This window comes from Kogia breviceps, chromosome 8 (assembly GCF_026419965.1).
Source record: "Kogia breviceps isolate mKogBre1 chromosome 8, mKogBre1 haplotype 1, whole genome shotgun sequence".
Lineage (NCBI taxonomy): Eukaryota > Metazoa > Chordata > Mammalia > Artiodactyla > Physeteridae > Kogia > Kogia breviceps.
In genome coordinates, this window is record NC_081317.1 from 12,340,018 (window position 1) to 12,363,840 (window position 23,823).

Consider the following 23,823-nt stretch of genomic DNA (forward strand, 5'->3'; position numbering starts at 1 on the left):
GCACAGGGACTCCTCTGATGCGCAAGCTTTGCTCAGGAACGCCCCATCAGCTCGGCTGACCTTCTCAGAAATGCACTGCAGTGTGAGGCGTCTTCCACCCAGTCCTCCTCTTTTCCTTTCTTCACCAGTGGCAGACCTGCACCCTGTCTCTTTCACAGGCCATTCTGCCCATAAATCTCTCGCACATCTAATCCTGTCCTGGCATCTGTTTTCAGAGGACCCAAGCTGATATACCCAGAGAATGAGAGAACAGGGATTTGAACCTAGGTCTGTCTAACCCCAAAGCCCTTGTGCTTTCCTTTATACCCAGAGGTTAACTGATAAATAAATCATGTTGCTAAATCCGATGATCAATTCTTAGACTTTCTCTTCCTTGACCTGTCAGCGATATCTGGTGTAGCTGTTGAGTCCTTCCCCTTTAAAACAATTCCTTTGTTTCCAGGACCCCACACTCTCCTAGTTCTCTGGCCACTTAGTCTCTTTTGCTGGTTCCTCCTTATCACCCTGACCCATAAACCTTGATGTGGACTGTCCAAGGCTCAGTTCCCAAACCCTTCTTTTCATTATCTGTATTTACTCTCTAAAATAATCTCATCTAATTTCATGGCTTCTTCTACATGTTCATGCTTCCCAGATTTCTCTCTTGAGCCCACACCTGTCACCAGAACTCTAAACTTACAGACCTAACAGCCTACTTGACCTCTCCACTTGGATGCCTAGTAGAATCTCAAAATAAATATGGACAAAACCTGCTCTTCCCTCACACCCAGCCTGTCCTCCCACATATGCCCCATCTCAGTAAATGACAACTCCATCCTTCCAGTTGCTCAGGCCAAAAACCTTGAAGTCATCTTTGAGTTCCTTCTTCCTAAATTTACAACCAATCTGTCAGCAAATCCTGGCAGCTTTTCCTTTAAAATGTACCCAGAATCTGACCACTTCTAACCAACACCATTACCACACTAGTCCAGGCACCATACCTAGATTACTACAATAGCTCCTAACCAGTCCCTGTTTTCACCCTTGCCTTCCTACAGTATAATTCTCAAAATACCAGGCAGAATGACCCTTTCAAAACCTAAATCAGATCATGTCCCTCCCCAGCTCAAAATCCTCCAGTGACTTTCCATTTCATTCCAAGTAGAAGCCAAAATCCTTATAAGGGTCTATTAGGACTATGATGGTTAATTTTATATGTCACAAGCATACCCAGATATTTAGTCAAACATTGTTCTGGTGTTTCTATGAGGGTGTTTTTGGATGAGCTGAACATTTAAATCAACAGACTGAGTAAAGCAGACTGCCCTCCCTAATATAGGCGGGCCTCATTCAATCAGTTGAAGGCCTGAATTAAAACAAAAATAATAGAGAATTCCCCTGAATAAGAAGGAATTCCTCCTGCCTGACTGCCTTCGAGCTGGAACAATGGTTTTTTTCTGCCTTCGACTCAAACTGAAACATTGGCACTTCCTGGGTCTCAAGCCTCCTGGTCTTTAGACTGGAACTACACCATCAGCTCTCCTGAGTCCCCAGATTGTCTCCCAAGACTGCAGATCTTGGGACTTGTCAGCCTCCATATTCACATGAGCCAATTCTTTATAATAAATCTCTTTATACACACACACACACACACACACACATCTACATATAGGTATGTATATACGTGTGTGTGTATAGATATATATATATATATCCTGTTGGTTCTTTTTCTCTGGAGAACACTGACTAATAGAAAGACTTTACATGATATTGGCCTCTCCATTTCACTCTGACCTCATCTCCTATTTCTCTCCCCTCCCTTGTTCTGCTACAGACACATGAGTGCTCTCACTATTCCCTGAACACCCTAGGTGGACTCTCACCTCAGGGCTTCTGCACTTGCTGCTTCCTCTGCCTTAGTGCTGAATATAAGCCTAGTCTGCTCTCTCATGTCCTCAGTTCTCGGCTCAGTTATCACCTTCCCCCGAAGCCTTCCATGAACACACTACTTAAAACTGCACCAGCTCACTACCCCCATCTATGACACCCTTTCTTTTTTTTTCCACTGCCTTGTTTTTCTCCACAGAGAGAAAAATATGGCCAGCTGACACTCACACTGCATGTGTGTGTTACTGTCCATTTCCCCAGTAGGAGTTCCACAAAGGCAGAGGCTTTGTCTAGCTTATTCACTGCTGTGTCCCCCATGTCTAGAACTATGCCTGACACACAGTAGATGCTAATAAATATCTGCTGAATAAATTTACAAATACCCTAGAAGTTTCACATTTCAGCATAAAAACTTTATATTCTCATAAATGCAGTTAAGTGGTCACCTGGGGCCACAGGACTTGCAAAGGGTCATGGGGAACTTTCAGGATGACTGAACTGGTCTATATCTTGACTGAGATAGTGGTTACAGTCAAGATATATATTTGACCTATATTTGTCAAAATTCATCATCATGTACACTTGAAATGGGTTCATTTTTTTATATGTAAGTTACACCTCAGTAAACTAAAAACAAAAACAAAAACAAATACTTCATATTCCAGCGTGCTTCTCACACCAAAAAGTGGCCATAAATTCACTTCAGATTATGCATCCTTATTTGAGCTTTGGCAATTATGCTCCACATGGTTTGGGTTGGTATATAATTAAATTTTAAAATACCAATTACTGCCCCTTATTACAAAAAGAAAAAGTGCTCTCAGAGGTCCATAGACGTTAAGAATAGACTTTGATGTCAAGCAGACCCATATTTAAATCCTGCACAACTCTATCCTTATTAGCTAAATGAACTTGAACAAGTTATTTAACCTCTCTCAGGCTTACTTAGCTCATGTATAAAAAATAGAGAATAACAGAATGACTTAAATAACATAGCATAAGGCCTAGAATATAGTTTGCATTCAGTAAGTAGTCACTTTGCTTAATATTATTATTGCCATGCAGTGAGCCAGGAAGGCCCTTCAAATATCAATGGGGATTCCTAAGACAGTGATGTCAAGTTTGGCTCTGAGGACGACTGGAGGGGTCACTCGGGTGTGTTGCAGATGGTTGTCTGGCCCTGAAGTGTCCATGTCTCCAAGAAGCTCAGCAGTATGCAGCGCACTGGTGCAGACAAGCACCGAGACAATCAAGGAACAAAAGCTACACCAAGGCCCCCACATTCCATTCACTTCTTCCCCAATTACAGTCCTGCCTCTACCACTTCCCACTCCCAGCAGAAGAACAGGAAGATCCTTAGGAGATCATTATGACACAGTTAGTAAAAGAGAAAAAATTTTAAATGACCAAGGTATTCAATAATTGAGAACGATTTAATGTTATACGTAACATGCAAGCACTACATATCCCTTAAAAAGAGTAAGGAAGAACTCTCCTCAGAGAGAGCAATGATACATTAAGTTAAAAAAAGGAACTGCAGGGACTTCCCTGGTGGCACTGTGGTTAAGAATCTGCCTGCCAATGCAGGGGACACGGGTTTGAGCCCTGGTCCAGGAAGACCCCACACGCCATGGAGCAGCTAAGCCCGTGAGCCACAACTACTGAGCCCATGTGCTGCAACTACTGAAGCCCAGGCGCTTAGAGCCCATGCTCTGCAACGAGAAGCCACTGCAATGAGAAGCCCATGCACCGCAACGAAGAGTAGGCCCCGTTCACTGCAACTAGAGGAAAGCCTGCGTGCAGCAACGAAGACCCAACACAGCCAAAAATAAGTAAACAAAAAATAAATGTTTTAAAAAAGAAAAGAAAAGCAACTGCATAAGCGTGCGCGTAATATATTCCCATGCCATTATAAGAAAGATGGAGAAGGAGATTTACACGTCTGAAGTTGCACAGAAAAAAATCTGGAAAATCACGGTGCTAAAAGTAATGCCCTATGGAGAATAGGATGGAGGTACTTTTAAATTTAATCCTACTTAAAGTAAAACCAACACAGACACTGACAAGAAATAATGAAAGAGGAGGACGATCCAGGAAGGATGCAACTTCGCGAGGGAATGAGTCAATCATAAGCACTTTCATTTCTTCGGTGAATTCACGATTCCTTACAGCTTTCTTTAAAGCCAGACATGAACTCAGTGCTCTCAAACCAAGGCACCCTCATTCTGCTTTGTGTGGTTTTCTCATCAATATTTGGTAAAACAGTAAGTAAGGGACTATTTGTTTGTTTGCTTGGGAGCATAAGGAAGATGTGAATGGGGCGGGGCCTCTGATCAAAGTAAACTGCTCAGAACGTTTCAGGGTCCCTGATTAAGAAGTGGAAGACTGACAGACCAGAAAAAGCTGCTATCTGGAGGAAAGACCAGGGAAAAAGGCAGTAAATGAGACGTGAGTTCCAACGTGCTTCTGCCCCTTGGTAGCCCTATGACAGCGGGCACTGACTCCTGGGAGCTTCATGTCTTCCATCAGGCAAGTGGGCATAAGAGCGGTCTCCCAACCTCAGAGCGGTGGTGTGAGAATTCAGGGAGAAACCCTCAAGCATTCAGCACAGTACCTGCAGGCATTACACCTATACTGCAGGTGGCTTATAAATGGGACCCAGAACTTGATTACATAAATAAGAAAGAAAAATAGAAAAAACGATTTCAGTGAATCTTGATTAACAGGAATGTTCAAAGAACCCGTCCGGTTGACGGACTGCTCTAAATGGAAGAACACACTGGCCAGAGAAGAAAACAAAAGCTATACACAGTGTCACTGCGGACGAACGTAACCCAGAGCCCGTAAGGTCCAATGTCATTTTACGGAGGACAGCCAGGAGAAAAATGTGCACACAGTCACACACACAGCTGGATTCGCAAAGGCTCTGAAAAGAAGGCTTGGTGATATGCACCACCCAGGCTCCAGAGTTTGACCTGTTATGGCTTTAGGATTTACTCTCCGCCTACTTCCCAAAATGATCGGAGGCAGATTATAGGAAGAGTCACGTACTCAGCAGACTCATTTAAATAAGAATATAAGAATCAGAGGAGTGTGATGAGGGTGAGGTACCAGCTGAGATCTGTTGCAACTGAAAATACAACTTAGCTCTGGGCATCATCCAGAGTGAAGGCAAAAAAGCAAACCTGCAGACTACCATTAGGCACAGGAAGAATCACAATCAACCAGGAAAGGTAAATTTTTATAGAACTAAACTTGAAATTGTAGCATCAGAAACGGATCATGGGAATTTATGCTTCTGATTCCCTCCCACCTCCCAAACTCCTAACATAAGCTTTAGTGTGTTATCTTCCTCCTTGCAGCTTTGCCAGTTACCAGCTGTGTGAGCTGGAGCCAATGCCTCACCGCTTGGAATCTCAGTTTCCCCATCCTTTGAAGGGAGGGATGCGCCTATCTATTTATGAAAAGGAATGAAGGAACATTTGCTAGCATTAACTGGGTGCTTGCTAAACATTAAAAGCTTTGTGCACATTATCTCACTGAAATCTCCCGATAACTATATAAAGCCAGTCCCATAAATATTTTACAGAAGAGCTCTCTGAGATTCAGAGAGGTAGAGACAGTTGCCATTGTCACACAGCTAAAAAGCAGAAGAGTCAGAACGCAATTTCATGCTTTTGTGATACCAAGGCACAAATTTAACCATTAGACTTTTCCACTTTTCCTGTATATGTCAAGCACCTAACAGTTCCTGGCACATAGTAGGTACTCAACATATCAGTCCCCTTCCTCACTCCTTTTCTCCTAAAGTAAAATTATGTATATATGGAAAAATTTATGTCTACTGAAATAATATTAGTATCTTACATTTATATAGCTTCTTTCCTCTAAGGAGATCACGCTACTTAATCTATTTTCTCTGCTACTCTCACCAAAGCTTTAGCTATCATTATGTATTATTTCATTTATTTCACAAATAAGGAGCTAGAAGGCAGCAAGCTGTTAGGGTGACATGCCCAGAGTCATATGGAAGTCACTGCCAAAACCAAATAAAAACCTTGGTCCCCTTTACATCTAAATCAGCCTTTATCCTCTCACATGACACAGCCTCCATAATAAAGAACAGATCATTCATTTTTTATCTGGAAAACTACCAAATGTATAATTCAGTGAGGGGCCTCATGACCTTACCACCTTGTCAAAGGGAAGAAAGTATATAAAAAATGAGGTTTGCAGGAGCAGACGGTTTTGGTCCGTCAACTTTCTCTTGGATTACACCCATTAACCAACATAAAATAATGCAAAATATAATGTAACAGATCCCCGTGTCTTTGGAAATTCAAGTTAAACTCACTGATCTTTCAAACTTATATACAACGCACAAGGGCAATCGTTAACTCGTGTGGGGCTCCAGAGGTGCACATTATATCAACGGGCTCTTTGAAAGAAACATATGATCTACAATGGGCCACTCTAAGAAGAATCCAAGTCAGCAATGAGCATTTAGTGGCATAAATTCACAGCATCACAGCATTCTGGAGCTCCAGAAGGGACCCGGCACACCACGGAGAGCAACCCCTCCATCCTGTGCATCAGGAACCCGAGGCTCAGGGAGGTTAAGTGGCTTTTCCAAGATTTCACGGACAGGAGAGCAAGAACGAAAAAATAAAGCTGCTGACTACTATCCATTCCACTTGCAAGTCTTGCTTCTGATATCCATGAGTACACTTGGCACTTTCCAGAATTACCCATCTATATAGAGAGTGCAGGAGAAAGAGCCTGGACTATGGTAACAGAAAAACTAGGATTCAAATCCTGACTGCTACTAACTGGCCATGTGATCTTCAGCAAGTCTCTTAACTTCTCTGAATTTCAGCTTTTTCATCTATAAACTATGGGTAAGAGCAAATTCCACAAGTAAGCTGCCAGTAATATAAACAAGGGGCCCGGCACAGCCTTGAATTCCACAAAGGCAAACATCAGGTCCACACACATCCTCAGCACCCAGCACAAAGGCTGGAACATTACACATTTGTAGAAAATTTGCTAAGCGAATCAATGAACTAACCAAGCAAACAGGTACTGGACTTGAACTCAGGTTTATTTGCTTCTTAAACACTAGGTTATATTGCTCCCAGTTAACGTGATTTCAAAGCAGAGTGTTAATTCTGACTTACAGAGTACCGAGTACACAATGGAATAAGGAGGCCGTTTTCTGGCCATAAAGCAAGAAACAAGTTCAGTGAGAAAGTTCCTGGACTCTCAGTGTTGGTATTAATTCTTGTTGCTAGCATGGGTACATCATGAGGCGTTAGAATCAACTAAACCTGGTTTAGGTCTCAGCTTCAGCATAAGCTGTGTGACCTCAGAGATATTACTTTATCTCTCTGAGCCTAAATGTCCACACCTGGGGAAAAACCTACTTTACAGAGATTGCGTGACAAGTGAGGCAATCTATATAAAGGAATACAGCATGATGTGTGGCACACAGTGACTCAACAAGTGTCACACTCCACTTCTCTTCCAGTTATTTGGAAGCTTCATTCATTCATTTCACTTAGGTCTCCGCTCCAACGTCACTTCCTTCCTGAACCTTCCTGCCTACAATAAAACCCCCAACTCTCTCTATCTCCTTAGCCTGCTTATTTTTTCTTCATAGTCCTTATCACCACCTGGCATTACATTATGTATTTATTTGTTTTTCTTTTTACTGTGCCTACTCGACAATAAAGAAAGCCCTGGGAGGATGGGGACTTCTTGTTGGTTGTTTACTGCCCTATCTCAACAACTAGGGAAGGGCCTGGCATGTAGTTAGTGCTTAATAAATATTGGTTGAGTGACTGAATGAATGAATTCAACACTTAGTTGGGACTTGCTAGATGTGAGGCACTGTGTAGGAAGAGGGGTTTGGAAACAACTAAGAAATGAGATTACAGAAGGAGAAACTGATTCTGCCTGCTGTGGAATCTGGGAAGATTTATATCTCACCGGGCCTACGGCAGCGGCCTCCCGACTGTGCTCCCTGCGTCTGCCCTGTCTCCCTCCATTCCACTTGTTAATTGGCAGCCAGAGAGACCTCCAGAAGGTCACCATCAGATCACATCACTCCTCTGCTTCAGTGCTCCCAATGGCTTCCCACTACAATGAGAGCACGGGCCACACTCCTCACCACAGCCTGCAATGCCTGAAGCGTTGTCCACTAGCCCATCAGCCCCAGCCCCACTCTTTCCCGCCCTCACTGAGTTTCAGACACACTGGCTTTCTCTTCGTCAAATATACCAAGGTCTTATCATTTCTTTTTTTTTTTTTTTAAAACCTTCTTTCTTTTTTTTTTTTTTTTTTTTTTTTTAACATCTTTATTGGAGTATAATTGTTTTACAATAGTGTGTTAGTTTTCCCTTTCATTTCTTTTTTAATTTAAAAATAAACATACATTTTATGCATCTGAAACTCTAAGTTCTATATGTTTACATAATTAACAATATTCTGTTCTTATGCCTAAAATTCTTCAACAAGTAAGGATTAATGGGAAAATGACTCTTCAAGGAACTTGGGTTAGAGATTTACAAGTGTCGAGATCTTTCGGACTCCGGGCCTTTGGGCTATCTGTTCACTCTGCCTGGAAAGCTCTTCCCCTAGGCTGGCTCTTCCTCATCATTCAACTGTCAGTAAAAACGTGACTTCCCTTAGGAGTCCTCCCCAGCTAAAGCTGTTCCTGCCACCATCACTCTCATCAAGGCACTCTCTACTGGATCACATTGCCTCTTCTTTCCTCATAGCATTTCATTATTTGGAATGACTTTCTCTATTTATGTGTCCTATCTTCCCAATCAGAATGTAAAATACATGAGGACAAGAACTTTGTCAGATGCTACATCTGAATAAGTAAACCAGATCTCAGAAGATGCCGGAGTCTGCCAGGATGAGACGTACAGGTAAAGTACACTATCAGTCTAACAGGATCATAGAGTGTTGGTTCCCTTCCAAAGACAACTGCCCCATTACGTCAAAATATGTGAATTTCAGCCAGACGTACTTGGGAATGGGTACTCGAATTAGCGTCTCTTTCACTTCTGGGTTCAGATTCATTCCACTTTCTCTTATAGCCTTGATAGCTGCAGCTGTACACTGAAAACCAGATCAAAAGGTAAACAGAATTAGTAAATAATTATTACCAGATGCAAGCCCTCCATCGATAACTGGCAACCCATCTTGGCAGAACATGGAAACATTTAGTTCTGTTACCAGTAAGATCAGGAAGTTACATTGGTGTAGAGTGCTTTGATCAAGCGGAATAGCAAACTATGTCCACTCCTGGTACTAGTGTACTGCAGGAGGGAAAAAGCAAAGAGAAAGAAAAAAGAAAAAGAAAACAGCTCTGCTCCTTTGAAAAGATTTCAATGGTTTGAGGCAACACAAATCAAAACCACAATAAATCCTCAAGGGAGGAGGGCTGATCTGTGCAAAGACTGGTGTAAAGACAGCTGAAAGATTTTATACGTTAAAAATTCCAGTTGACATTTTACACTCAAAATATACCAGTGCCGATTTGAAATGAGTAAATAAATTTAACTCATTCGCACCTATGCTCACACCAACCTCACTCATGTTTTGGCACGAGCAATGAATCTCTGCTGGTGTGTGCACCAAGAAAGGCAGCGTGAAAGATCTCAGCTCAAACCCCAGCTCCGCTAACCATGTGACCCTGGGCAACAAGCTTGACTTCTCTGAGCCTCCATGCTGTAACCTGAGACCCTGCGGTACTGTACCTCAAAGACGATTAAATGCGGTAACACGAGCCAAGCATCTTGTTCTGTGCCTGGGTGCCCGTAACACCCAGGCAAGGGGCGCTATTATATAAACATATTCAATAAATGAAGAACGCACAAAACCCCCAAATGATGACGAGCTGATATCATCACTTAGCTGATGCACTGCTGTCTTTTTGTTTGTTTGTTTGTTTGTTTGTTTGTGACCGCATCTCGAGGCATGCAGGATGCAGGATCTCAGTTCTCCAAACAGGGATCAAACCCATGCCCCCTGCAGTGGAAGCGCAGAGTCTTAACCACTGCACCGCCAGGGAAGTCCCTCTTTTTTTTTCCTTTTTTTTAATAAAATTTATTTTATTGAAGCATAGTTGTTTTACAGTGTTGTGTTAACTTCTGCTGTACAGCAAAGTAATTCAGTTATACATATTCTTTTCCATTTATGGCTTATTTCAGAATACTGAATATCATTCCCTGATGCACTGCTGTCCTGACATCCTCCAGCGTCTCTTCTGACACAGCCTTGCTCTCTAAAGTGCCAGGTGGCACACTGGTACACTGATCTCCCCAAGCGCCTCACCTCACCTCAAGCAACATTATAACCACACCTGGCCTGCGATCCTAAAGCATAGAAGAAAGCAGTGTGGAAGACAGATAATTTCACTGGCATGACAATGTGGAATTCATGAAAACAAGGCCTCTGACATTTTCAAAAGAATTTTAGGTTTGACCAGAGCCAATCCACATTGCTTGGATTCACAGAGCCAATTCCCAGCCTTGAGCTCCTCCCTAGACTTTCTGGTTTGAATAAATGGGGTCTGTGGCACACCTATTTTACTTTTCCAGGTTTTGTTTTGTTTTTCAAGCGAGGGCCTAAAAACCTCATCCATTTCATTTTTAAATGACCTGAATTCTACAGGGACATGACATGTTATCATAAGGTCAAAAAGACAAACCGGCATTCCACATGCAGACAAATCACCCCCTCGGGCTACAGAATTTACCAGCATGTCCACTGCTTAAAACTGTAAATTCTTAAAATGTACCTCTGACCATAGACTACTGTAGCTGGAAGGGACCTTGGACATAACCAGGTACAGCCCCTTCCTTACGAATGCAGAGACCTGCTGGTAAAGGTCACATCCCTCCTACAGAGATACAGTCCCTGAAAACCAACAGCAAGGGAGTGAAGACCTCGCCCATCATGCGTCCAGTTACCGGAAGAGTTAAGAGGAGACTTCACTCCTCAACTCTCCATCCAGTGATGTTACTTTGTCTCTGTTACCTTCCAGATCCCCTAGCTCAGTGTATTCAATAATTGTGGCACATGGAATCTGATTTTTTTCTAATAGCCAAACAGAATTTGGAACTAGGTCTGGTGTATAAAGGGTATGGCCAAGGTAAATAAAAGAGCTGGGTGAAGAAATGAAATTTTCCTCTGCAAGAAAACTGCCACCTTCCATAATAAAATGAAACACAGATTTCTAAAGTTAACAATAAAAGGAGAACGACCACTCTGAAGGAGCGGCCTGATTTCAAGTCTCCTAACCTTCCTTTTCCGAAGCTTCTCACTGACTGATAACTCAGCGGGACCATCCTACCACCACCACCACCCTCCGTTCACGCTCTGACCCAAGTGCTGCCACACAGCCTTCCCAGGCAAGCAAGGGAGCACCCACTGCTGCTTCCAAGCTGGGCAGGAACCAGGTCTCAGTATTTACATATTCCCAGTCCAAGGTTCGGGGCCTAGTGTGTGGTAAGCGCTCAGTAAAAGCTTGTTGAGTAAGTATATTATTAATGCACTGACTCAGACCTGCTAGAAGAATTCATCTCCTTACTTTCTACTTCATGTTTATAACCCCCCCATACGCACAAAACCCCTTATTTTATACTATTTTATACATGTTCTGTGTCCTTTCACATGCAGAAAAAATGTGAACCAAGAGAGGTTTCATTTGCAAAGAAATCTACTAAAAGAGGTAGTTCTAAAATACTCTAAACATGTATATTTTAGTTTGATATGGAAGGATTCAGAAACCCAGGGAATTATAGTCATTTTCCCAACATGACTTCTGAACTCTACTCGTGGTTCAGACAAAAAGGCATAGACTTCTGTCGCATTTCCCTCTCCTAGCTTTTATCCCCTCACTGAAGGGACGCCCACCAGTAGACTGGTCTCCAGTGATAACACTGACTCACTGGTTGCAGCGGCTTGGAGTACTGGGTCGAGAAAGATCACAGACCCCACCTGGGGTCAGACAGGCAAGCGTGCTGCGATCAATTAGCAATGTCTGCTATTACTGTTCTTAAACTAATAAATCTAACTCATTCGCGTCTATGTGCACGTCTGCGCTACAGGACGAAAGACGATGAAACTTTTGTAGACAGGTGAACAAATCCTTGAGAGTCTGGGTTTCAGTCAACAGCTGACTTGCAGGGACTCAAAAAATATTTGTGGAATAAACGAATGGATGGTGAAAGGAGCACAGCCTTTAGAGTCCAACAGACCCATGTTCAAAACTTGGCTCTACCACAACAGCGTGAACCTGCAGAAGAGATTCTACTTCTCTGAGCCTCAGTTCCCTCATCTATAAAATGGAATAAACTTTAATTTTAAAGAGTATCTGTAAAAGCTTTTGTACAGCAAAGGAAGCCATAAACAGGACGGAAAGACAACCCTCAGAATGGGAGAAAATATTTGCAAATGAAGCAACTGACAAAGGATCAATCTCCAAAATTTACAAGCAGCTCATGCAGCTCAATATCAAAAAAACAAACAACCCAATCCAAAAATGGGCAGAAGAACTAAATAGACATTTCTCCAGAGCATATAGAGATTGCCAACAAACACATGAAAGGATGCTCAACATCATTAATCATTAGAGAAATGCAAATCAAAACTACAGTGAGATATCACCTCACACCAGTCAGAATGGCCATCCTCAAAAAATCTACAAACAGGGCTTCCCTGGTGGCGCAGTGGTTGAGAGTCCGCCTGACGATGCAGGGGACACGGGTTCGTGCCCCGGTCCAGGAAGATCCCATGTGCCGCGGAGCAGCTAGGCCTGTGAGCCATGGCCGCTGAACCTGCACGTCCGGAGCCTGTGCTCCACAACGGGAGAGGCCACAACATTGACAGGCCCGCGTACTGAAAAAAAAAAAAAAAAAAAATCTACAAACAGTAAATGCTGGAGAGGGTGTGGAGAAAAGGGAACCCTCTTGCACTGCTGGTGGGAATGTAAATTGATACAGACGCTATGGAGAACAGTAAGGAGGTTCCTTAAAAAACTAAAAATAGAATTACCATACGACCCAGCAATCTCACTACTGGGCATATACCCTGAGAAAACCATAATTCAGAAAGAGTCATGTAACACAGTGTTCATTGCAGCTCTATTTACAACAGCCAGGAAATGGAAGCAACTTAAGTGTCCATCAACAGATGAATGGATAAAGAAGATGTGGCACATATGAACAATGGAATACTACTCAGCCATAAAAGGAAATGAAATTGAGTTATTTGTAGCGAGGTGGATGGACCTAGAGTCTGTCATACAGAGTGAAGTAAGTCAGAAAGAGAAAAACAAATACGGTATGCTAACACATATATATGGAATCTAAAAAAAAAAAAGTCATGAAGAACCTAGGGGCAGGACGGGAATAAAGACTCAGACCTACTAGAGAATGGACCTGAGGACATGGGGAGGGGGAAGGGTAAGCTGGGACAAAGTGAGAGAGTGGCATGGACATATATACACTACCAAATGTAAACTAGATAGCTAGTGGGAAGCAGCTGCATAGCACAGGGAGATCATCTCGGTGCTTGGTAACCACCTAGAGGGGTGGGATAGGGAGGGTTGGAGGGAGGGAGACGCAGGAGGGAAGAGATGCGGGGATGTATGTATATGTATAGCCGATTCACTTTGTTATAAAGCAGAAACTAACACACCATTGTAAAGCAATTATACTCCCGTAAAGATGTTAAAAAATAAATAAATAAATAAATAAATAAAATAAAAACACTTTTTAATGATAAATAATAATTAAAAAATAAAGAGTATCCGTGTTGATCACATGAAGCAAAACATGAGAAAGCAGTGCCTGGTCACACTGTAGACGCTCAGCACACATTTGCTTTCTTACTGCCACAAGAGCAATAATGGAGCCTGCAGAATTTTTTTTTTCATTTGCCTTGTTCAAATCATGCTGTGGTTTTTTTACTCCCTTCTTTTTTTCCAATCATTAACTCTAGCTGCAGGCAAGTTTATGGAAGGCAGCAATTGCATCATTTATCAAGCAGGAACACATGCTTAACAAATGCAATGCAGTTTTCTGTCCTTGATGCATCTGAAAAGATTCTGCATGTAAATCTGCATCATGTCTCTAGGGCATGACACAGAAATGCTCAGGTTTGAAAAGAAAGCCAACCGCATATGAAACAGAAAGGAATTATATAAACACAGTGAGGATTAGCTCAGCATTTTGAAGCTATAAACCTGGGTACTGCATGGACAGCTTCTAAACTGGAGGAAGGAAATGTTTAGTTAGAGCTATTTGTTTAATATATACACCAGATGAGATAAAGGAATTCAAAAGACAATGTAACTCACACTTCCTCACTCTGTCCTTGTAAAGAACCTCTCTAGTGAGATGACTGTAAATGTTTTTTTTCAAAACCCACAGAATTTCAACTTGGAGAAATGGCAAAGATGCTTTGCTTGAAAAATGAAGACATACTCCAACTTCCTAAGAAAAAATTAAGCTGTTAATACCTCCTCCTGCCTCATAAGATGCTCTGGTGGCCAATCAGGTGCTTCTTCTGTGAATGCCATTTGCTATTTAATAACAGAAGTGGCTGGCTCTGAAAAGCAATCTACCTGATGAGGTCTTCAAACTGTGTAATTAGGAGGCTATTCCCTAAATTGGCCCACAGTGCCTGTGGGATTAGATGAACAAGGCAGAGAGGCCTCAGTGGTTCAGAGGGGCCAGAAAGGGAAAGAACTGACAGTTCCCTTTTTGTCCATGACTCTGCTCCTCGGTAACACCAGGAATGAGTGTCTCCCTTCCATCAACCTAATGACAAGTATTCATCCATTTGAGGAAAATTTACTGAGTGCATCCATGTGTCAGGCACAGTGTTAGGCGTAAGTTAAAGCAAGTTAGATATGATTCCTACATTCCAAGCTTACAATCTAGTGAAAGTGAGCTGGAAAATTAAGATGTAAATAACTGTATGACTATTGATAATGACAAGTACAATGAAGAAAAAGAACTGTGCTGTATAAAAGTGGTAAATGTGGAGGAATGATTGAGATTGGGTAGATTAGGGAAGACTTCCCTGAGAAAGTAATATGTAAGCTCTGATCCAAAATATGAGTAGCAATTAGCCAGACAAGAGTGTTCCGAGCAAAGGAAAGAGCATATGCAAAGGCCCTGAGGATGCAAAGGGTTTGAGGAGTTGAAAGGCTAGCGCGGCTAGAGCCGTGTGCAAGGGTGACAGTGGCACAAGACTGGAGAATCTGCAGAGACAGGCAGGGGCCATTTCATGCAAAGCCTTCTAGGCCACAGTCATCTTTTACTTAAAGATTACTTGAAGGCACTGATAAACTCGGTGCCTGGGAATGACATAATCCAATAGATACCTTTACAAGTTTGCTCAGGCTGCAGTATAGAGAATAGATTGGTGGAGTAGTGAGTAATACCCCTCACAAATGTGCCCAGCACATCAGCTACAAGAGCCCTCCTATTTGAAACAGGCTGCTCATAGCAAGGGCTTTCTCTTACTCATATCTCTAACCCAGTTCGTCAAATCCAGCAGTTTCAACTTTGGTCTCTGTCTTTGGGCTAGAACTACTGAAACAGACCATCGGAATAGGGAGAGACTTCAGATTCCTTTACCTCATATTAACAGATGAGGAAATGGAGACCCAGAAAGTGACGCAACCTACACAAGGTCAAACAGCCAGCTGGCGGGACAGGTGGGACCAGATTCCAGGTCCTCAAGGATTCCCAATCCAGGTCAATTCTTACTGGACCAATAAGGAAAAACCCATTTACCTTCCTCAACCAGACTTAAAATCATAGCCTCCAGGTTGCAATGATCTAATGCAACCCACCTTCCAGCCTTGGAAGCACTGTGCTCTGTGCAATATTCTGCAATGGTCAGTCCAGTTTGAAAGGAATGTGAATTCCTGGAAGGTCTGCTCCAAATACTAATGCAAAAGTCACAGACTGGTGGCCCACAGAGCAAACGTGGCCCGTTAGGTTTTGTCATAGTCTTAAAACAAAACACACAAAAAAGGGAATTAGTTATCAACATTTAACAAAGATCTTACATAAAAATTTGGGTTACTGGCTTCCTCTGTAAACAAACATCTTGCACCTGGTAATATCTAATTACCAGGCCTGCATTTCTGCCCGGGAAGGGTCAGCAGGAGCTGGGCAAAGGCTGCTCCTTCAGACAGGGCCCGGGAGCTACAGTTTACCCCAGCCCTTCCCATCGCTGCACGGCCACTACCATTTGTCTTAGGTGGGGCCCCGTGTCAGTATTCAAATTACTTGCCTGGCCTCTATAGTGTTTGAGTTAAACAGAAAAGGAATTTACAAACAGGAAGAGAGCTTTTCTTATCCTTAAGTTCCCATTATTATGCCTTCTCTCTTGTTTCATCCCAAACTAGAGGGAACACTTTCTCCTGACCCGACTCAGCCTCCTGCATTCCAAAAGAGACCATGCAGAGGGACCCCTTTAGCAAGGCCACCTTACCTCTGGGAAGCTGGCCATATTCACCAAAATCAGCTGTGGCGACTTCATGGAGATCTGGCCAATCTGGTTTAGAGCAAGTTTCCCATCAGCAGTTACCACAGTGATATGATCAAGGGATCCTAAAAGAAAAATTAATAAAGGGTCTTCGAATTCAGAAGGACTTTAGTAGCCCCACATCTAAGTCTCTATCAATTCAGATTCAACTAATGTTTAGGGGTCCCTTACTAATGTGGCAAGATGGTTCAAGGCGCTTCCACTGGAGCCGTGGTGTCATGTGATGGAAAGAGCTTTGAAATGTTGACAAAACTAGGTTGTAACTGTTTACCAGCACCAGGGTAGCCAACAGTCCTGGTCTGCCTGGCCCTGAGCGGTTTCCCATGACACATGACTTTGAGAGCTGAGACTGGAAAGAGCTGGTCACCCACCCCTCCAGCAACACTGCCATTTACTAACATGAAACCTCAGGCAAGTTAGTCATGTTCTCGGTACCTCGGTTTCCAACTCAATTAAAAAATACTTTACAGGATTAAAGTGGGGATTATAACTAAATGTGAACAAGCAAGTATACCATAGGCGCCAAAAAATAAACATAAAAATAGTTACCACTTATTAGGCCTTTAGTTTTCACAACTAGTCTGTAACACTATCACTGTCTCCACTTGACACCAGAAAAAGAGACTTGGGGAGGTGAAATGGGCCAAATCACAGAGCTCACGAAAGGAAAAAGAGCAAGAGCCAAGCTCCAACTCAGGTGTGCTTACTTCCAGTGCTAATCAAGGCTCTTTCCCTTATGAGCGGAATTCAAATTTGCTTGTGCATCAGAATCCCCAGGGAGCTTTTCCACGTAGATCCCTGGGCCCCACCCCCAGAGAGCCTGATTCTGCAGGGGCTTGGGAGCCTGTGATTTTGGGGAGCTTGTAGTTTTTTTAAAGATCACCACATGATTCTGACATGCAGCCAGGTTTGGAACCGTTCCCTGATACCACCTTGATTTTGGCACTTAGATTCCCTTTAGGAAGAAACACAAACAAAAAACGTAAAACAACCCCCCACCACCAACAACTATTACCACTTCACTGTTATCCTGGATCTGATCTTTGTCTCTGTCTGAATTATGGAAAACCCTGGGCAAAATTTTCTCGTCAAGAAGGCAAGTATAGGGCTTCCCTGGTGGCGCAGTGGTTGAGAGTCCGCCTGCCGATGCAGGGGACACGGGTTCGTGCCCCGGTCCGGGAAGATCCCACATACCGTGGAGCAGCTGGGCCCGTGAGCCATGGCCGCTGAGCCTGTGCATCCGGAGCCTGTGCTCCGCAACGGGAGAGGCCACAGCAGTGAGAGGCCCGCGTACAGCAAAAAAAAAAAAGAAGGCAAGTATATAGTTACAGATGGAAAAGGGGTGTTATTCAAATTCCCTGATTTCCTATGCAAATGAAAACTAAGAGGAAACATTACCATTCACTTTAAGAACTACTCACAGATGGCTCATTCTGATACACAAAGAGTAAAGGGTTGGGGGCTGGAGGTCAATTTTTTAAACAAATTGGGAGTTGTCCCAGCAAATTGTTGTTAGAATAATGTAGTACCATACCATGGCCCAAAGATCTGCTTTGAAGCACAGTACGCAATTCACCATCACAAGATAGAAGGCTGTTGACACCACTGGCTTCAATCTGGAAAAGTCCACGATTCTGAAAACCAGTGACCTGGGTTCAAATACCAACCGTGCCACTTCCTGACTGTGTGACCTTAGGAGGGTCCCTTCAACCTTTTGGGTGTCTGTTTCCTGATTTCTAAATGGGGCATTAAAATCATACTTCTCTCACAGAGTTGTTATGAGGATTAAATGAAAGAGTTTATGGAAAGCACTTATAATTGTGTCCTGGCATATGTAAGTGCCCAATAAATGCTAACTATTATTATTACTTCTCAACTTTCTCCTATATTTTAACCAAACTAACCTACTTACAATTTCTCTAATACAGCGTGTTCTCTCTTGCCTCAGGATCCTTCTACTGAGGATGCCCTTTTCTGCTCAGATAACTCCTGCTCACTCTTTAACACTCAGCTAGGATTGTATCTAATCTCAGAAATCCTGTCTGACTGCCTAGGCTGGATTACAAACCCTTTATGAGCTCCTGAGGATCCTATGCACACTTCTACAATAATGGCAACCAATATTTACTGAACACTTCCCCTGGCAAGACAGGGTGCCAAATGCTTTCTGTAATTTATTTGCTTTCATTATCACAATAACCCTATGAGACAGCTCCACCATTTTACAGATGTGGAAACTGAGGCACAGAGTATAACTTGTGCAAGGTCACAAGAGCTCTTAATAATGGAGCCTGAATTCAAACCCAGGTCTGATCAACTCCAAAGCCATGGTCTTCACCACTTTGCTTTGCTATATGGTTTTACACATGTTGGTTTACTTGTCTATCCCTTCACATTAGGATCTAGGCTCTTGGAAGGTGGGGACAATGTCTTTTCTCTCTGTATCTACAGCATCTATTAATCAGCACAGAATAAGTGCTCAATAATGCTTTGATGAATAAATGAACGTATGGATGGATGGATGAATGAATGAGAGGATAAGAATGAACAAAGAAATAAACCTGTATTTTAGACAACTATTAAAAGCAATCAACTATCTTGGAGACAGAAACTGCTGGTAGATGGACGTGTAAGAGGAAACGTGCCTGCTGGTTCAGATAGTAATGAAAGATGGTATGGAAGAATCTGGCAAAAAAATAAAATAAAATAAAAGACTGGCTAAGTCTTTGGCCAGTCTTTATCCTGTTTCACCCAAGTCTCTTCATGGCCCCAATTTCCACACAGAACATTGAACAGACATAACCCTGGAGAGAAAGAAGCAAAGAGGAAATACCAATGGGAGGCCTTCTGAAAACGGATCTTAATTCAGCCTTCCTGATTTGCCATAAGATCCTTTGCCACAGAAGTCCCAACATGGGCTTTTCAGTACGCACTTGTGGTGGTTCCCATTCCCTAAATCCGTATCGACATAATGCATCAAATCCTTTTCCCTCAATCTGTCCCCAGCGAGAATCTCCCTCAGCCTCATTCCTGCCCCTCATTTTCGCAGAGGTTAACATTTAACAAATTACACTCCCAACCTCTTTCCAGGCCCATCATCTTTTTAAGTTCAACAAGAGTGGAGCTTGCTGGCTAATTTTAAGTATCACATTTCTCCCTGAGCTCCTCTCAAACTGCTCTCTGGTTTCGGCTGCAGAATGTTAACAGGCCAGAAAGCACAGGGGAGACAAAGCACTTTATCAGCTTCATACCTAAAATAATAAGCAAGTTTAAAATAAACAGTTGGGAGAGATTGAATGGCACGCTCTACTGTCAGCAAAGGCAGAAATGCCCCAGTCCAGGGCTGACAAATGACGGAATGGTCTTCTGGTTTCACACTGGATCTCGTCTCTGAACTCTGTATGTTTCTGCTGGTGTTTATAAATGAAGCCGTATACTTTTCACTTGGTTTTCTTAAGAACAAGTTCACGAAATACTTTCTAGTTTCCTTGTGAACTACCCCAAGCAAGATGTGAGTTGGAGCAGTGCACGCTCCCACAGATACTTTCCGAGGGGGTCCCGGGCTTGACTCTAGGATGATGACAATTTCCAAAAGGCCAATTTAACAGCAATTGGATTTTTCCTGCCTGCCTGCACCATTAGCTGACAACTCACTTCTTCCATCACATCTGCAAACAGTTCTCCTAGACAGTTCTGACATTTCCCACTTAGGAAAGCCACTTTCAGGAAGTTATTAACCCAAACGGAATCTTCCTGGTCAAGCTCAGGGGTACAGAAATGCCTCAGGTGGGCAGGTCTGCAGCCAGTTGGTTCCCAGTAAGCGATAAGAACGGCCAAATAGGACAAATTGGAAAAATCAGACCAAAGGTGTCAGTTACTGTGCGACTGAATACCTACAAGTGTGTAGAGTACAGCAATAATAAAATTTCCGTTTTTTGAGAGTATTATTCCATGAGAGCAAAGACCATACCTATTTTGTTCACTGTATACCAGCACAATGCCTAGTTCATAGCAGGCAAGTATTTGCTAAATGGATAAATGTAGTGTTAATATGTGCTGGGCACTGTGCTAGAACCATTGCACATGTTACCTCATTTATTTACCCATCCCAAAGCTAGAAGGTAGGAATTAGACAAGGAAACCGAAAATCAGAGAAGTCAAGTAACTGCCCATGGTCACCACTTAGTTAAGTGATAAAGCTAGGACTAAAATCCAGCTCTGCCAAAGCAATGTTTCTGCCACTATGCCCCTCTCCAAAACACAGCTTCAGTCACTAACCTGGTGAGGTCCTTATATTGACAGTCTTATTGAAATTATCCTTGAGCGCTTCTATCACCGACTTCATTTCTTTATCCACCTCTTCCAAGCTGATTATATCCTCAACCAAGGTAGTGTTAAGATTCATTCTGGTTTGGGACTGTCCTTTCCCTTTGGCTAGAAAGTCAACATTCAATGAATTAAAAAAACAGCAGCATAAACAGAGACAATAAACAATGAGTTAAGAAGTACCTACTATGTGCAGGGAAAAAAGCCAAGTGCTAGAAACTTACAGACCATTGTCACTGCCCTAAAAAAGAGCCTACACTTACTGTCAACCTGGGACCCAGCATCACACAAAGCACTTTCTCAGATATTAGTGAAGGCACAGGTTTTATAATGAGACACCCAGGTGAAAATATGGGTTAGAATGCATACGACCTTTATGACCTTGAGCAAGTTACTCTACTTCTCTGATATCAGGTTCCTTTCCTATGAAACAGGAATAATATCTATACTGCCAGGTTGCTGCAAGGATACAAATTAAGTAATTCAAATACCTAAAAAAGCACTATCCACATGGCAGACACTCCAAAAGTGAATGAATTCCTTATTTTTCAGAAAAATAAACAGAAGATGAGAAAGGTAGAGTGACTTTGCCTAATGTCACAAGGTCATGAAATAGTAAAGACAAGGTTTGGTCCCAGATGTGCCTAATTTTAAACCCATGAACTTTCCATTAAATTGTCTTCATAAAACGTAATTGGAGATACATAAAATATATTAATTCATTTAAAAATGAATCCTAAGACAAGGATATGCAAAGTATCTGATGGCTGGTACAGACAAAAAAAACAACGGTAGGTTAGCAACATTGAACACCGCCGGTAGTAGTGACAATGGCTTATATTTTAGAAAGCTACAGTACTGAGAACTGAATAAAAGTCTAATTTATATCTAAACCATCATAGCGATTTTTCATATGCATCTATAATGTGTATATGCATAGATCATTCCCGTGAGTATTGCAAATAGTCTTGCATTTCTTTAAGGAGGGTGTGGGAAGGAGAAAAAGAATAAAAATATTTAAATAATATTATCCTACACTAGTTCATTTATTAAGTATTCAACAAACATTTATTGAGATCATTCACAACAAATTTTATTGAACATCTACAGTGAGCTAGATCCTGAGCTATTTGTATACCATATTACAAGTTGCAATGCAATTTCAAGTACATTCTTCTTTTAGATATTCAAAGCAGCTCTTTGACGTAGGAAGAACAGAGATTATTATTGTCCCCGTTTTACAGATGAGAAATTTGAGGCACAAGCCATTTAAATGTTTTGCCCAAAGTAACCAACCAGTTAGCAGCAGAGTGATTTTTTTTTTTGAACATTTACTTGCTTGTATCACCATCTTGCTTGAAATCTCACTGGTCTTAAGTTAGCAGGCTAATGGCTTAGAATTGTCAAAACTGATGAAAGAGGTGAATCTTCAGATTTAGAAACACAAATTCCAAACAGGATAATAAAAGTAAATTCATACCTAGACATTTTGTGAATGCAAAAAACCAAGGACAAAGAGATTGTGAAAACAGCCAGAGAAAAGACAAATTATCCATAAAGGATCAAAATTTAGAATAGTGGTGACAATAGAAGCTAGAAATAATTTCCAAGAGCAACAACAGAAGCTAGAAACATGGAAATAATATCTTCAACTTTAGTGTTAGACCAAGTATGCATGTTAAAAATTTTAAGTTATGCCCATCAATATTAGAATGGATAAATATTCTTTATTGAATGAAGTACTATACAACCAGTACTATACAACCGTAAGAAGAAAAGATCTACAACTACAAAGAAGAATTTAAATGAATCTCACAAACATAATGTTAAGCAAAGAGGCTAGACAAAAGAATCCAGACTGTACAGTGCAAAATCCAGATACAATAACATATACTAAACGGTATAACAGACAAAACTATATCATTAGTAGTTAGAATAATAGTTACCTGCAAAGGGTAGAAGGTGGTAAGTTACTAAAAGGGAGAAAAAGGGCACTTTTGACATGCTGGGAATGCTCTGGTTTTTGGTTTGGATGCTGATTACATAAGTAAAAATCATATAAGTGAAAATTATCAAGCTATTTTCTTATGATAGCTGCACTTTTCCAGAGGTGTTTTATTTTTATAAAAACATAAAAAAGAAATTAAAAGTAACCACCAAAACAATAAGAAATAGAATGTATACCTTCCAAATCAGCAGAGATGAAAAAAGAATAAAGAAACTTGATTAATCCAATAGAAAGGAGGAAAGAAGAAACAAAGAAAACCTCAATAAAGAGGTAGTACAAAATAATAGAAACACAAGTACTCAGACCAAAGAACCAGTTAAAAGTTAGAGATTCTCAGTAAGATTTTTTGAATCTAGTCGTATATAATATATACAAGAGATTTTACAAAAATACAAGATCACAGAAAGTTTAATGTATGGGCATGAGAAAATAAGTGATAACCCTAGCAAATATGAATCAAAAGAAGGCTGGTGCAGTTATATTAATATAAGACAAGATTGACTTTACAACAAAATGCATTATTAGAAACAAAGAGGAGCGCTTCATAAAAACAGAAAAAATTCACCAGAAAAATATAACAATTCTGAGCTTCAAAACTACTTATGGACTGAAGAAAAATGCACAATGGAATTTTAAAATATTTAAAATGACAATAATAAAAATACTACACAACAAAAGCTTGTAGGAATTACCTAAAATTGTATTTATAAATTTACAGCCTTAAATGCTTACAAGAAAAGAAGTCGAAAATTAATGAACTAACTGTCCAGCTCAAAGGATATAAAAAGAACAAGAACATGGGAGGAAGTAAACAATATAGAACAGAAGTCAATAAAGTTTTTAAAAACAGAGATCAAAAAAATTAAAAGCTCTTTTTCTAAAAAGGTGTATAAAATGGACAAACTTCTGTCAAAAATAATTGATTAAAAAAGGGAAGTAGGGACTTCCCTGGTGGCACAGTGGTTAAGAATCCGCCTGCCAATGCAGGGGACACGGGTTCGATCCCTGGTCTGGGAAGATCCCACATGCCATGGAGCAAC

At 41.5% G+C, this 23,823-nt stretch overlaps 1 protein-coding gene across 3 annotated transcripts in view; it reads right to left on the reverse strand.

Annotated features, from left to right (window-relative positions):
• MRRF (mitochondrial ribosome recycling factor) overlaps positions 1 to 23,823 on the reverse strand; it is a 56,196-nt gene that overhangs the window by 22,963 nt on the left and 9,410 nt on the right. For 2 of the 3 annotated variants that reach the window (XM_059073162.2, XM_067040786.1), the window contains exons 3-5: positions 20,728 to 20,883; positions 16,396 to 16,514; positions 8,903 to 8,994 (exon numbers count right to left, since the gene is read on the reverse strand). In XM_059073162.2, the coding sequence (XP_058929145.1) occupies positions 8,903 to 8,994; positions 16,396 to 16,514; positions 20,728 to 20,883 (367 nt within the window). The remainder of the gene's footprint in view (positions 1 to 8,902; positions 8,995 to 16,395; positions 16,515 to 20,727; positions 20,884 to 23,823) is intronic. The other variant, XR_010841868.1, reaches the window with a different exon arrangement.